We start from the raw sequence: 14,851 nt of genomic DNA, 5'->3' as shown, positions 1-14,851 counted from the left end.
ACAGACAGATACCTATTACAAACTTTAAAACATAATACTAGAAAGCAGATAAAGATTTCGAGGTCCAGTTCACTGACAGAAATCATTAGAGTTGACACAGTTTAGCCTGTCCTGGCACTCACATGTCACTGAAAGAGGACAACACTCCAAAACTGCATAATTTTAAGTTTGAATAGATCACTTGGGTCACTTCTGTAAACCCTGAATATAAACGTGTTTATTTCCACTTTAAATCTGGCGACATCTCATGGACTGGCTACGTGTCCAGGCTGTACCCCTGTCTTTTACTCAATGATGGCTATGGCAGGGTCCAGCCCTCCTGAATCCCTGAATTGGATAAGCGGTTGAGGAAAGGACTAATGTTAATATGGGAGTCTAGGGGGATTGACTCACCTTTGAAACCAGCCTGAAGTGGCCATTTAAGGGCCTGCATTTTTTCATATTCACAGACTCTATTTTTCCAGCCCCACAGGTTGATGGTACCAACCTTTTTTTTGGTTGATAGCCGGTATCTGCAGTGATATAAAGTTTAAGAATAGTATTAGCAGTGTTTTGTAATTAGGCTCAATTTTCAGCATTTTTTCTCAGCTTGCTTGAGCATTGTTTGTTTGTACAGGTGTTACTCTGGTGTGTTGAGCTCTCAAACCACTGCACAACAGCAATCTTTGAGACAGATACCTCAAAATCTGTGCTGTACCTGAGAGAAGTTAGAAAATATATGTGACAGATTAAAATAGCACAGCTAACCATATGAGCTGCTGTGTCTCTGCTAACCCACATAAAGGAGTAATGTGACCTCATTCTCTTGAGATAAAGACACCGAGAGGACAACAGGAAACGATGAGTAACAGTGTTTTTATCCACACCGGTTGCTTTCCATCTGTTCCACGACCGGCTGGCACCTCCAGGAGGTTTGACACAAACACACACACACACACACAAAGACAATTTTAAGTCAGCGGTGGATGCAGTGCTCGGCAGTATGTGCAGGCTTTGAGCAGTGTGTGTTTTTCTCTTTCTATCCTAAACGCACATTTCAGTGTGTGAGTTTACTTATGTAAATGTATGTGACAGTGTTAAACTGTGTGTTTGCCCGAATACAGGCAGGAATATTTAAGAGAAAACAGATGACTGCACAGAATCTGCAACCTCGCCTTTATTTAGATAAAAGCCCTAACTCAGCAGCCTGTCAGCCTGCAACACTGTGATTTTTTTTTAAACCTCCATTTATCTCTATACTACTTTAATCTCAGAGTAAGCTGGAGCCTTGAAGATAAACCACTTAGTTTTCACTTTAAATTCACATTACCACTTTGCTCCATTCCTTTATTTTACACAGTATATTTAGTGTTTGTGTATGCATGTGAGTCAGTAGCAGGGAGGATTTCAGGAATGCGACTGTTGATGCAATCAGACTCAGCGTGTCAGTAGTGTATACTGTACATGATCTATATAGATGCTTTTGTCTGACTGCTGATGAGCTTCAAATTCAATGCGGCTTTTGCTGAAATGAGAAGTCTATACACGTCTTAGATGTGCATGCACTCAGGGGTAGCAAACAAATATGAATTACTGAGAGCCTGTGAGGAGATGAATGTGTGAAATTGTTTTGCGCTCTGAATCACTTTCACAATTTTGTTTAAATGTTCTAAAACATTCATTATCCCAAGAAGGAGCCCTCCCACTTAGCTCACACTGCAATATGAGATGTTAGTGATTCGGTCAGCATCATATGGATTCTATGAAGGGCCTTAGTGGTTTTGTCCTAAACCTACAGAAATATGTATTCATTTTTAAGTAAGACAGTTCACGCTGTTAATCTGACTCTTAAAAACATAAAGAGTCCATCATCAATACTTAACTTTAGAGTATAGGTACATGCAGGAATGCACAGTTACTCTGATGTTAATCTTGAGAATAATTTCTGCTTCCCACAATCAAATGGACACGATCGAACAATACTGAAAATTCATGTTTATTGAATCCGGTCAAATCAAGTGCTCCCTAAGTCACTGCATGACAGCGTCCCTTCATGAGTCAATCACAGTTGTTCTTTGCTAGGTGCAGCTTAAAGTTTCCAGGAGTAGTTTGGATGACTGGCACTAGATTAAAAGACAGACACACAACAAAATTCATATTTCTGGCACAGCAGAAGGTAGAATTTACCTTGGTATAAGTGGATCATGATTGAAATACATTTGATTGTGGGCAGTGTGCCAGGATGGCCGAGTGGTTAAGGCGTTGGACTTAAGTTCCAATGAGCAGATGCTCTCGTGGGTTCAAACCCCACTCCTGGTATAATTTGGAACCACATGTGTGGTAAACTAGAAGTTAACGGTAGGATGGTATTTGCACTAAATCACATGTTGATGAGTAACTGTGTTATATTAAAGGAAAACAATGAGAAAGGTGCACTTCATTTGTTGTCTGTGAAGGTTCTCAGTTATCCATGTCAAAAGGACCCCTGATGATCCTCTACCTAATCACATGAGCCAGGATGTGGGTCACGGGGTTTAAATCTGGGACTCTCCACCATTTGAACCCTAGAACTGAAGAAGCTTCTCGGATGAGAGGTGAAACGTCTTCAAGCAACTTAAAGAAGTCCAGATGCTTTTCTTTCCAAGCTCCTTAGACCACGTCATCTGTCTTTTGGCCAATGATATATATCTACTAGACACAGTGATTTTTACTATATGATATCATATAGTATATATTCTGTTCATCTGGACGTAGCATTTTCAGTGGGAGAAACATTTCATCACTCATCCAAGTGACTTCTTCAGTCTCAGCTGACTGCAGGTTTCCCCAACCTTATAAACACTACATTTGCATGATGACTGAAACCAGCCCACTGAAGGAACAATGGGCTGGGAGGTCAGTTCCTTCATCATAATTATGCAAATTCTGAAATTCTGAAAACGCTACGTCCAGATGAACAGAATCAACTTTTGGAGATTTACTAACCTGGATGATTGAGCATGCATCAAGACGTTTTGTAGTGGATAAAAAGTTACATATTTCTGGGTTCATTGGTCATTTTTTGCCATAGAAAAAAATGATTGTGAAAGACAGGGATTTGTTTTGGGGTGTTTTTGGATGGACATTTATTATTAACCTACTCGGTGCAGTTAATAACACATGTGGATTGATTATTGGATAGATTATTAACATCTGAGACAGACACCAGGATGGCCGAGTGGTTAAGGCGTTGGACTTAAGTTCCAATGAGCAGATGCTCTCGTGGGTTCGAACCCCACTCCTGGTATAATTTAGAACCACATGTGTGGTAAACTAGAAGCTGATGGTATTTACACTAAATCACATGTTCATGAGTGTCTGTGTGGTATTAAAGGAAAATGAAGAGAAAGGTGCACTCCATCTGTCTGTTGGCCAATGATGTATCTCTACTAGACACAGTAACTTTTACTATATGATATCATATGTTACCTTCTCAAGCAAATGTTTTGTAGTGGATCTCCAAAAGTTGACTCTGTTCATCTGGACGTAGCGTTTTCAGTGGGAGAAACGTTTTGTCAGTCATCCAAGTGACTTCTTCAGTCTCAGTTAACTGCAGGTTTTCCCAAACCTTATAAACAGTACATTTGCATTATGACTGAAACCAGCCCACTGAAGGAACAATGGGCTGTGAGGTCAGTTCCTTCATCATAATTATGCAAATTCTCTGACCGTTGATCAAAGACCACTGATCAGTGGCCATGAGTACCATTCACAGAGAGTTGGGGAATGGCTGCAATCACAGCATTGTAAGATGGTGACAGATGTACCCTTAGGCCCCCTCCTCGATTCAGAGATGGTCTTTCCCTTTTCACGTAAATGGCCTCCTTGACTCCGCGCTCAAACCAGCGTTCCTCCCTGTCCAGGATGTGTACATCCTCATCATTGAAAGAGTGTCCACTGGCCTGTAGGTGTAAGTAGACTGCAGAGTCCTGGCCTGCCGAGGTAGCTCTTCTGTGTTGTGCCATCCACTTTGCCAGAGGTTGTTTGGTTTCCCCGATTTAAAAATCCTGGCAATCCTCCTGGCACTTAACAGCGTACAGCGGCCGAGTGGTTAAGGCGTTGGACTTAAGTTCCAATGAGCAGATACTCTCATGGGTTCAAACCCCACTCCTGGTGTACTTAATGATCACTCAACACTTGCTGTGTTCTTTGCCGGAAAGAACATTTATAATTAGGGTAATTGTTCCTGCTATTACTTTGTGTATCATCAAGACAGAAGCCAATTGTTTCTGCTGCACATGACTTACTCTACAGATCTGAGATGACTATAAATTACTTTTAGAAAATGGAAACTTGGTTTGCTGTAACAAAGTGGGATCCAATGAGAAAATGCTCTTGTGAGTTCAAAAGCAACCCCTGGTATCTAATCTGAGTGGTTAACGTTACCACAGTAAACTGCAGTTTAATACGTGCATGAAGACCAAGGAAAACAATGTAATGGCTACTAACATGAGCATAAACTCAAATATCCTTAAAAACCACACTGTACATGTACAAAATGTCTGTGTTGTCTGAACTTTATCAAGTTCATAAAGACACACTGAACTCAACAGCCAATTGCGTTGCTTGTGGCCAAAGATAAGTGATTCACGGTGAGTAAGGAAGGCTTCAGGGGCAAAATACTGGACAAAATATAAAGTATCCCCTCAGGCAAGTATTTTTCCAAATTGACAAAAAGAAAGGGATCTCACAGCTGTCGACTACATTGCTATGAGTTTTAGTCACATCCATCATGCAGGTATAATCACTGGAGTGACATTTTAATCAACAGGAATGCAGCACAATGTGAAAGTGAAAGCAGTGCCCTGTTGATTTAATTATGTGTTTAGTTTTTGTACAAGTTTTCTATTCATATTTTGATGTTTCTTTGAATTTCGGTAAATATGGAGGACCAAGTTAGTGTTCAGATAAGGCTGTAGTCAGGTTTGGATGGAAACAAGATGTTTACAACAACAGAAAATTCTCCTGCAGGCATATTTGCCTCCACACTACAGTTTTACTGGTTTTCAGTAAGCTGTGATTTTTCTAACTAGCTATACTGCACATATGTTAGTGTCATGACACTCTAGCAATGTTTTAGTTTACTCCCTGGCTGTGATCACATATCCTTGGTTGCTTGGCAACTCTTCTTCCACTGACAAGAGCAATCAAGCTTGAAACCAAGTTTATCTAAGAAAAAATAGCCATCAGTTTACTTATCACAGACTTGTACATATTGAATATCAGGGTTAATGTCTGTCAAGTAAACACTGAACCATAAACAATCATTAATGCAAAAGACAAAACTATGTCCAGATGAGCAGATTCAACTTTCTGTGATTCATCTTGTTACGGCCCTGTTCACTACATTTAAAGCTACAGTCTTTGCCAGGACTGTTACAGTGTAACAGCATGACATGTATCAGGCCTTGTACATCACCAGAATGTACAAGGCCTGAATATTTAAGATGTTGGACTCAGATGGGTGTGTACCCATGTGGATTTAGGCTCTACTCTAGCTATCACAGATATTCTTGGGAACAAAACAGTTCTTTTCGAATCTTTGACAGCTTTTCAAGTCAGTTGAAAGGTGGAGAATTTTCTTGCTTTACGTGTTCAGCTGATGTCTGTCAAAGCAGGCTCAATCCTTCATAGCTCTAGGTGAACAAGCCTAAATATGATCTTCCACTGGTATGTAGACACCTCACCAGAGATGACCTGGAGGAGCAATTCCATGTACTATATAGAGTATGTGGTATTATTAGATATGAATACATGTGGGCTGCATTTAATCATACACGGAAACACCAAAATAAACAAAAAAACCAAAAGAGTAGGCAAAAAAATCTCTTCCATGGTTGTGAGCAGGCTGGCTGAGTGGTTATGGTGTTGTACTCGAGCTGCTTAAAAAACATTTTACTGTGTTGCTTGCAGTTTGAAGTGTTGAGTATAAAACAACATGGATGCTTCTATATACTTCTATAACAGTCTCCTTTATATGGAAGGTGTGTGTGGGGTGACCCATTTTTCTTTATATCTCACACACTGTAAATCTAATCAAAGCACGACTGTACAGTAGAGGCTATGTTTTTTTTTTGTTTTTTGTCTTGTTCTGTTCCTGCAGCCAGATCTGAGCAGGAGCTGAATTCTCATGAAAAATAATCTGATAAATGTGAGAAAGGAAAGTTATTTAATTAAACCAGCTGGAGGAGATCCTCTTTCTCTGGTGAAAATGTGTAGCTGATGTCTGCAACTGTACTCACGAACGCCATATCATATATAAGTGTGTGTTTTCTGGTTTTTGCCAAAAGGAACATTCATAATTATGATAATCTTTCCTCTTATTGCGTTGTGTAATTAGTGTATCATCAAGACAGAAGCCAATTGTTTCTGTTGTGCATGACTTACTCTACAGATCTGAGAGGACTATAAATTACTTTTAGAAAATGGAAACTCTTACACTTGTTCTCAATGTCTTTCTGCATCTGCCGTGTGCCCTGCCATATTTGCCTTTAATATTTACAACAATTTGACCTCTTTTAGCCATGCTGGTGACATAGCTCGCATTAGTGAATTGATTGCTAATTAATGGACATTAAACTGAATTATTGTGAAACTAAACTGGAATGTTTTCAGTACCATACTTTTAGGATGACATTTCACATTTTTGGGTGTGGATGACTGATGGGATTTTATGTCAGAAACTTAAAATCCCTCTTCAGAGTCAATCTCATGTATGCCTTGATCAAGTGTATTGGAAAGGTCTTACAGAAACCAGGATGGCCGAGTGGTTAAGGCGTTGGACTTAAGTTCCAATGAGTGAATGCTCTCGTGGGTTCGAACCCCACTCCTGGTATTATGTGTTTTTCTGAAGCTTCACATAACCCTTACCTTGTGTAAAAAAACCTAGCAACAGCACTCTCTGGAAAAAAATACATAGGTCAGTGAAACTGCAGTCATTTGCATAATACAGATTCCATGTCTTATATGTCTATGTATCATATAATAGCGAGTATCTGCTGGTTGTTGCAAAAAGAGCTTTTTCCTAATTTTTCCTACACTGTTTTGAAACCGGTTGTAAATAAGACAGTGTTTTAAAAGTTTCCATAATGCTTGCAGTGTTTATAATATCTAGGAAAGCCAGCTTTGGCTGTATGAAGATACTGGGGCTGTTCCTCCAGTAACAATACGTAGCTTGCTTTGTAAAACTGCAGTGATTTGCTTACATGTAACATGCGTTTACATCTACTTGGCCATCCTGGTAGTTTCCTTGGGCGAACTACCAGGATGGCCGAGTGGTTAAGGCGTTGGACTTAAGTTCCAATGAGCAAATGCTCTCGTGGGTTCAAACCCCACTCCTGGTAGAGTCTATCCATGTGGAGTTCTGATTTACTTTGGTGTTAGTAAAACGTAGTGACTGTAACCAAGAAGTTACAGTGATGCCTTAAGTTCCAGTGGGTTCAAACCCCACCCCTGTTAGAGCAGGGGTGGGGTTTGAACTCCAGGACTTGAAGGCTGGTGTCCTGCAGGTTTTAGATGTGTCCTTGATCCAACACAACTGATTCAAATGGCTAATTTATCTCCTCAACATGTCTCCAGAGGCCTGGTAATGAACTAATCATGTGATTCAGGTGTGTTGACCCAGGGTGAGATCTAAAACCTGCAGGACACTGGCCCATGAGGCCTGGAGTTTGAGACCCCTGTGTTAGAGTAAGCTTTCATATGTAGTTGATCATTAAACCTTAGAGCAGTGGTGTCCAGTTCTTGAGAGCTACTGTCCTGCAGATTTTAGATGCATCCTTGTTCCGACACACCTGTATCAAATGAATGGCTTGTTACCAGGCCTTTGCCAAACTTGATGGCATGCTGAAGAGGTAATCCAATCATCTGATTCAGCTGTGTTGGAGTAGCTGCATCTAAAAGCTGCAGGACCGAAGCTCTCGGGGACTGGAGTTGGACACCCCTTCCTTAGACTTTCCTTCTATTTTTAGAACCACGCAGTCATTAACCTGTGATAATTATCCAGTGAATTCACAGCAGGCAGTTTACCTAAAATCAAACTGATTATATCCAAGAATAGAAAATATATGTCCGCTAGCACGTGTGTGATTAATGTAAGTTCATTTGTGAAGATGTAGCATTGTATGGTTTTCTTTCAACGGGTCTGATGTGGATTAGTTCATATTCTTGGATTTTGGCCACTGAAAATGCCAAAAAGCTAAATTATTCCTTTAATACAATGATATTGGCAGACGTGAACACTGTTGTGTTTGCATTCACTACAGCTCCATTATGTTTCCATCGTCACGCACACCCACCAACCGAGGGGGAACATATCTCAACGGCTGCTGCAAAACACTGAGCTCTCTTGGGAGGAAATAAATTATTTTACCAGAAAAACAATTTCAATCTGTGCCAAACGTTATTCACTGAACCCTCCCTGAGTCTCCCTGAATATCACATCCATACTCCCTGTAGGATCAAAGCACCAAACACAGAGAACACCAGGTGATCAGCAAAAGTACCCGGTGTATTATGTGTGATGCTCAATTCCTTCTCTAGCTCCTAAAAGATGGAAGAAAGCAAGAAAATGATGGTGCTAAAAGCGATAATGCAAACAAAAAAAAAAGAATAAAAAGGATGAAAGGCAGCAGCCAAAATGCTGTATATGAAAGATGACAAATGTTACAAAATGCTATTCCTCAAAAACCAAACAAAGAACCAGACCAAGACTGACTCCACCTACAAGCAGGCTGAATAGACAGTTTTCAAAGGTTGTCATTCAGCGTGTTGAATGTCAGGAATAGACTCAAAAGAACAACAAATGAATACAAGAGGCAGGAGGAGCTGCAGGTGCATTACCGATAAGAGCTTTAACACTGAACACATGTTCAATATCCAAGTTTTAGATCTTACTCCCTTAGATGTATTGCCTTTCTTTTTATGTTTTCTTTTACTCACTGCTTTTACTTTGTATTTTACACTCTCAGTTAGACTTTAGGGACAAACATTGCTTGGTTTGGAACAGGGACAGATGTAGATTCGCATTAAAATATACTATTTCATAAAGTAATCCATGTATTTGAAAACTCAGGTCTGTATTTTCTGCAGGGCATTTTTACATGTGCCCCCTTACTGCAGCATTAAAGACATTTTTCATCAACCCACCTCTATAGCTAGAAAAACTATTTAATTGACACGTACTCCTATTATTAAACATGCTCTATTTTACAGTATGGAACAACAATGATTATGGTTTCCATTCATTTTGTCTCTGTGTATTAAATGTTTGTGTGTTGATGTATTATTTTTACTGTAATTCATCCCATTGAACTTTATCAAGGCTTACGCTAACCATATCGACAGATGAATGCTGATTCAGGCAGCTGTAGCCATGGGCTGTCTGCTGCGCTTCACCTTTGCTAACTGGATTCACTGAACTGGACCTCTCAAACATATTTGTGGCCTTGGTGCCTTTTGGAGAATTTTAAATTAAACCGTCTTTCTATGCACAAGAAGCCCGTGTACCCATTTGGGTTAATAAAATTCTGCCATTTCATTGTTATATTACTTAGAAGTAGCCTAATTAGCTGCTACGTGTTTATGTGTGACAGACTGAACTCCTTGATGGGATGACAGAGTGAATATGCAATGAGTTACCAACAAATTGTAACTGACTATATTATTTGTGCATATGTATGTACAAACGCCCCAGACAGGGTCAAGGAAAAATAATAGCATGTTTTATTAGCTAAGGCGAATGTGTGTCATGCTTGTGTATGTGTACAGACTGCTGCAGTCAATGACAGGGCCACTCCATCAAATTATGGCTAAAATTAAACATGAATGCTTATCCAAGCAACACAGCGGTAAGGATTTCTGCATCGGTGTCGGTGCGTCTCAGTGTCAATGACAGCGAGGGTATAAAATGATTTAATCTGAGCTCCGTGAGATGGGTTTCTGCTGGTGCTGACCTGTCAATGATGCCGCACATGTCGATCTGCAGCTGGCTGTAATTTCCCAGCAGCCTTTGCTGCACCTTGATCAGATCGACTGGCTGGTTCTCCACCGTGAGTAGACGCATGCAGCCCTGGAAAGTCTCGAAGAGGTTTCTGCATTCCTCACTGTGCTCTTCAGCAGGACAACCTTGATGGGAAAGAAGTTTTATCAGTTAGAAAAAAGCAAATAAGATAATCACAAGACAACACCGATGAGATTATGCTATCCACCAAAGAAAACAGCAGGACAGGTCATGTGCACAAGGTGTTAACAAGACCAGTAGTTTGGTTTTAACGTTTAGTGGTAGTGTCAAAAATGACATTGCAGGAACTTTCAGACTGGCTTTAAATGTATAAATGAAAGCTTTACAGCATGCTTATGAAGTGAAAACAAAGTAAACAGCAAGTGAATAAAGAACAGTGAACTTTGTTGAGAGTTTGCAGCACATGTCTTCCCCCATACACTCTCTCCTACTTTCCTGTTGTCTCTCAATGGTTCTTCTCATAATAATGGTTAAAAAAGGTCTGCCATAAAGGGGAAGAATTTATATATGATGTGTTGGTAATACTCACGTTGGCTGTATATGGAAAAATTAACATTTACTTTGAAGAAATACCTGATGTGTTGGTTAAAATTCACTGAGTTTAGTAAATTTATGAAAAGGTCACTATGCACTGAGTGCATTCATATTAGCCATTTTGACTTTTAATTTTGGACGAGTCAGGTCAGATTTTTTTTTTTTACATGTAACACAAAGCAGTAAAAGTTCTGCTTCACACACATTTGTGCCAGTGAAAATAATCTGTAGAATTTACGTGATACCGCTGCCTTATTAGTGCATACAGGAGACAGAGCACATAACACCCACATGCTAGTGAATGTGCCTGAATATTAGTTGCTCTGTTCTTATATCAACACAATCCAACATCACATGCCCTTTGTGCCACAGAGCTGGCTGGTTAAAGATCAGTTAATATCTCATCTGCATTGAGCACTTCTGTTCTGCATACAGCTGTCTTAGGTAAGTCCTTAAGCCCTTTAGAAAATGTCAGAACTGCAGTGCATGAGTAAAATGATCAGTGAGAGTAAAATGAAGTCAAACTCTGGTAAAAGGTCTTCTACCACATAAAGAGAGGTGCTGTTATTTGTGCTTTTTTCTTGTACTCCTAAGTGCCTAAAATCCTGCAAATGTGGACCAGAGTTCACTCCTTTCCCTTTAACACACCTTGGATTGTGTACACTATCGAGTGCCTCCTAACTGAGAAAAAGGAAGTTGTCAAGTTTAGTGACTGGGAAAAAAATTAGGTTGGCATAGCGTGAGTTGAAAAGCAGTCTGAAACAGGAAAAAGGGGACTCTAAAAGGAAGTTAGACAGGAAATTGCAGTGCAGTAACATCAAAGAAGTGTAGAGAGGAATGAACATCATTACTGGCTTCAAGCAGAAGAGAAGTCAGCCTCCAGGACATATGTTCATATCAAAGGAGTTTAAGATGCTCTGCAAACGGATTTGACCAGCTGCTCCCTCCAACCTCTGCCAGTCCAGCCTCTTCGCCATCACCACCCTCACTAAGCACCACAGATGCAGCACCTTCTACACTAGCTTCTCCTCAGCTCTTCTTTACAGTGGCTTGGGTGAGAGCTGAGCTCAGGAGGCAGAATTCAGGGAAGGCAGAAGACCGTGGTGCCCGGTACTCCGGCACTTAAAGACTGTGTATCTCAGCTGGTGGAGCCTGCCTGTGCTATCTTCAGCCTAAGTCATTGGTTCAGGAGGGTGCCAACCACATGGAAAACATCATGTCTTATGCCAGTAAGGCAGGCCAGCTAACCATGATTAATCACTACAGAGCATTTGCTCTCACTTCTCAAATAACAGAGACATGATATGGGGAGTGGGAGCCCCATGAGACCACAAGTCCAACATGCACTGGAACCATTACAGTTTGAGCACCAGGAGAACACTGGTGAGGATGACCTGGTCTTCTCATTGCTTTGCAGAGCTTATTCTTTTGTGGATTAGACACAAAAGGATCTCCTGAACTGAGCAGTTCAGGTGATCCTTTGTCCCTGCAGTTAATAGCGTTCATAATACTGATGATTAGTCTTACGGGGATCATTTGCACCTTTTAATTGGCTGTTTTATTGCTTTATATCTATCTTTCAATCATATGAAAACAGGTAATCTTTTTTGTTGTTGTCCATTTACTGCAGATAGTGAGAGTAAATGTGTAAATGTGTGAGAGTGCACATGCAGGATGATAAAAAAGCCTACAGCTGTTAAACAAAACGCTAGACTACAATATTGCTGAGCAGAGAGAAAACAAATGAGATGAGATTTTTAGGCAGCGAGGGAGGCAGTGGAGTATGAACAAAAGGGGGAAAGGGAGGGAGAGAAAAGAAAGAGAATGAAGTGGATAGCAGCAAGAGGCAAGGACAGAGTAAAGAGAGACAAAAGCAAGATGAGAGAAAGAGTACACTAACTGTATGATGCAATACACACATCTTCTATATAAACATGGCTATGTTCTTTTAAACTGTATTGGAACAAGCTGTTTAATCCTCCGCCTTTAAGCCAACTTGATCTGACTGACTGCACCTCATTAACAGAAAATCTGAACAACAGATGGGTGGAACTGTTGTGTGCCAGAGATGACCATATTAGGGATATCCAACGTCTCACTGAAATGAGAATGTGGACCAGCCTAAAGCCTGCATGAGTTTTTGGCATGTAGGGTCTACTTGCACAAGCACTGACCTCAGCATTTGAAACTTAGCCATGTTTAGTATGAGCATCCATCCTTGTAAGTGTGTGTATATCTATATCAATAGCCCACTTGTGCCTTCTTGTTCCAGTAGCCCACTTCATGACTATGTCCTGGTTCCTCAACATCCGGGCAACGTCCAAGCCGGGATGGTTTCAGATTTCTGTCTTTCGCTCATGTCTGAGGTAGGCTTGGATAGCATGGGGGGGTCTAGCCTAGGGACCCTTGTTGGATACAGACTCCTGGTTAGGAGTCGAACCTCCAACCTAAAGTTCCAAAGGTGTGTAGTAGTCTAAGGAGCTTGGAAAGAAAAGCATCTGGACTAGTTTAAGTTTCATCTCTCATCTGAGAAGCTTCTTCAGTTCTAAGACCAATTGGTGGATTTTAGTCCCAAATTTTTAAGCCCTATTGGGAGTGTCCCTGTGAGGGTCATGGACCCAGTATTGATCCTCTCCCTCATCACACAAGCCAAGGTGTGAAAACAGGTGTGAGTCACTATCAGCCAAGGTTTCAGGTGAACCCATTGTGAGACCTTGCCTCACCCAATTCTGTGACTTACTGAGATCAAATGACTCAAAATGTGAGTGGGCGTTAAGGCGTCTGGGAAGGGATCTCAAAACTGGATTATAGATGGCAGACAGTTGTGAGCGACCCCCTCTGTTCAAAGATGGTCGCTGGCATCCTCGAAAGAGTGACCTTCGTCCTTTAGATGCAGATGTACAGCTCAGTCTTGTCCTGTCGAGCTTCTTGAAGAAGCTGAGACCTCTAAAAGTTAGGCAACAGCACCCTGACTGCCCTTAGGTATCAGGATGTTGTTGCCTTAGACCCACTGCCAGACCCTAGTATGTTGGTGCAATAGGTCCAGGGCTCCTCCTGGTGCACAACAACGCCTCATGTGGCGACAGTATGCAGGCAGTTTGGGGAGGATGAAGGAACTGATACCACTGAGTGCCCCCGTGCATGCCTGACCTAATTCCAATAGAGAAGCGGTCCCCAACCCCTGTGAGTCATTTGGTACCGGTCCACGAGAGCTGAGGCTGGGGTGTGAAATTTATGGTTTTCAGGGTTTTTATCGTTAACTCAGTTTCCCTGGGTCTTTTCCCGTGTTGTAGTTGTGTGTCTTATTTTGAAAGAAATATTTACACGTTACCATAGCGACCAGAGAGCATTAAGGGGCAGAGAGGAGGATGTTACTCTCAATGTTGTTGGCGCGTTTCAGGAGGACGCTGCTAATAAAGTTACACAATTACACAGTGAATTCGTGTTTATTATTATATTTACAAAATACCACAGTTTTTGTCTTGGTCGTATCATTTTATTTTGTTGTATTTATCGGCGACACCTTAAAGGCCGCTCCGTGAAGATATTGTCTGACATTAAACTGGTCCGTGGGGCAAAAAAGGTCGGGGACCGCTGCAATAGAGCACTTCTGGGACGTTACATTTCGGTCCACCTGATGCCACCAGTTTGCACCTCAGACTATCCAGAAGCTTGTTGATGTGCTGGTTCAGAGCTGGGAGGAGATTCCCCAGAACACCATCCATCATCTCATTTGGAACATGTCCCAACATCGTCAGGCATGCATACAACCACCAGCCTGCTGCATCATTTTTTCACTTTGATTTTCAGGGTGTCTTTGAATTCAGTCCTCTGCACGTTGATAATTTTTATTTCCATAAAATGATGTAGCATCATTTTGTTCCTCACGCATTACCCAATCCATATCAGTAGAGATATCAAGCATGATTTATTTTCCACACTGGTTTCTGATGTACTTTGCCATGCAATTTATTATACGAATCAGGATTATGCAATATTTAAACAGATATCAGATTGTTCACTTTTATTCTCAGTTTCCTGAATTTAATAAGAGCACACCCACACAGTCATGATGAAGGAGGTTAGCTGTGTATTAAACACCTAAAAGATTAGTTTTTCATGAACATCTAGCTTTCCAGAGAAATTTTTTTAAAATCACTTTTCAGGGTATCTTGGAACTGAATAAGACCTTTAATTACAGCCAACAGAAGCAACAGAAATCTTGCTTCTAATTGCTTTTCCAGTTAATCTAAGCATGGATATAATATGTAGAAACAC

At 40.9% G+C, this 14,851-nt stretch overlaps 1 protein-coding gene and 4 non-coding genes across 5 annotated transcripts in view; 4 read left to right on the top strand and 1 right to left on the bottom strand.

Annotated features, from left to right (window-relative positions):
• LOC100700197 (contactin-associated protein-like 4) overlaps positions 1-14,851 on the bottom strand; it is a 143,477-nt gene that overhangs the window by 49,046 nt on the left and 79,580 nt on the right. The window contains exon 10 of the mRNA XM_005476783.4: positions 9,972-10,143. Within this exon, the coding sequence (XP_005476840.1) occupies positions 9,972-10,143 (172 nt within the window). The remainder of the gene's footprint in view (positions 1-9,971; positions 10,144-14,851) is intronic.
• On the top strand, positions 2,216-2,298 carry trnal-uaa (transfer RNA leucine (anticodon UAA)). Its single transcript has one exon. It is a non-coding gene; the product is annotated as a tRNA-Leu (tRNA).
• Positions 3,183-3,265, top strand: trnal-uaa (transfer RNA leucine (anticodon UAA)). The gene has a single exon. It is a non-coding gene; the product is annotated as a tRNA-Leu (tRNA).
• Positions 6,771-6,853, top strand: trnal-uaa (transfer RNA leucine (anticodon UAA)). Its single transcript has one exon. It is a non-coding gene; the product is annotated as a tRNA-Leu (tRNA).
• Positions 7,279-7,361, top strand: trnal-uaa (transfer RNA leucine (anticodon UAA)). Its single transcript has one exon. It is a non-coding gene; the product is annotated as a tRNA-Leu (tRNA).

Source organism: Oreochromis niloticus, linkage group LG18, assembly GCF_001858045.2.
Source record: "Oreochromis niloticus isolate F11D_XX linkage group LG18, O_niloticus_UMD_NMBU, whole genome shotgun sequence".
Classification (NCBI taxonomy): domain Eukaryota; kingdom Metazoa; phylum Chordata; class Actinopteri; order Cichliformes; family Cichlidae; genus Oreochromis; species Oreochromis niloticus.
Note: the sequence above shows the minus strand (reverse complement) of the source record. Positions and strands in the feature narration are given on the sequence as shown.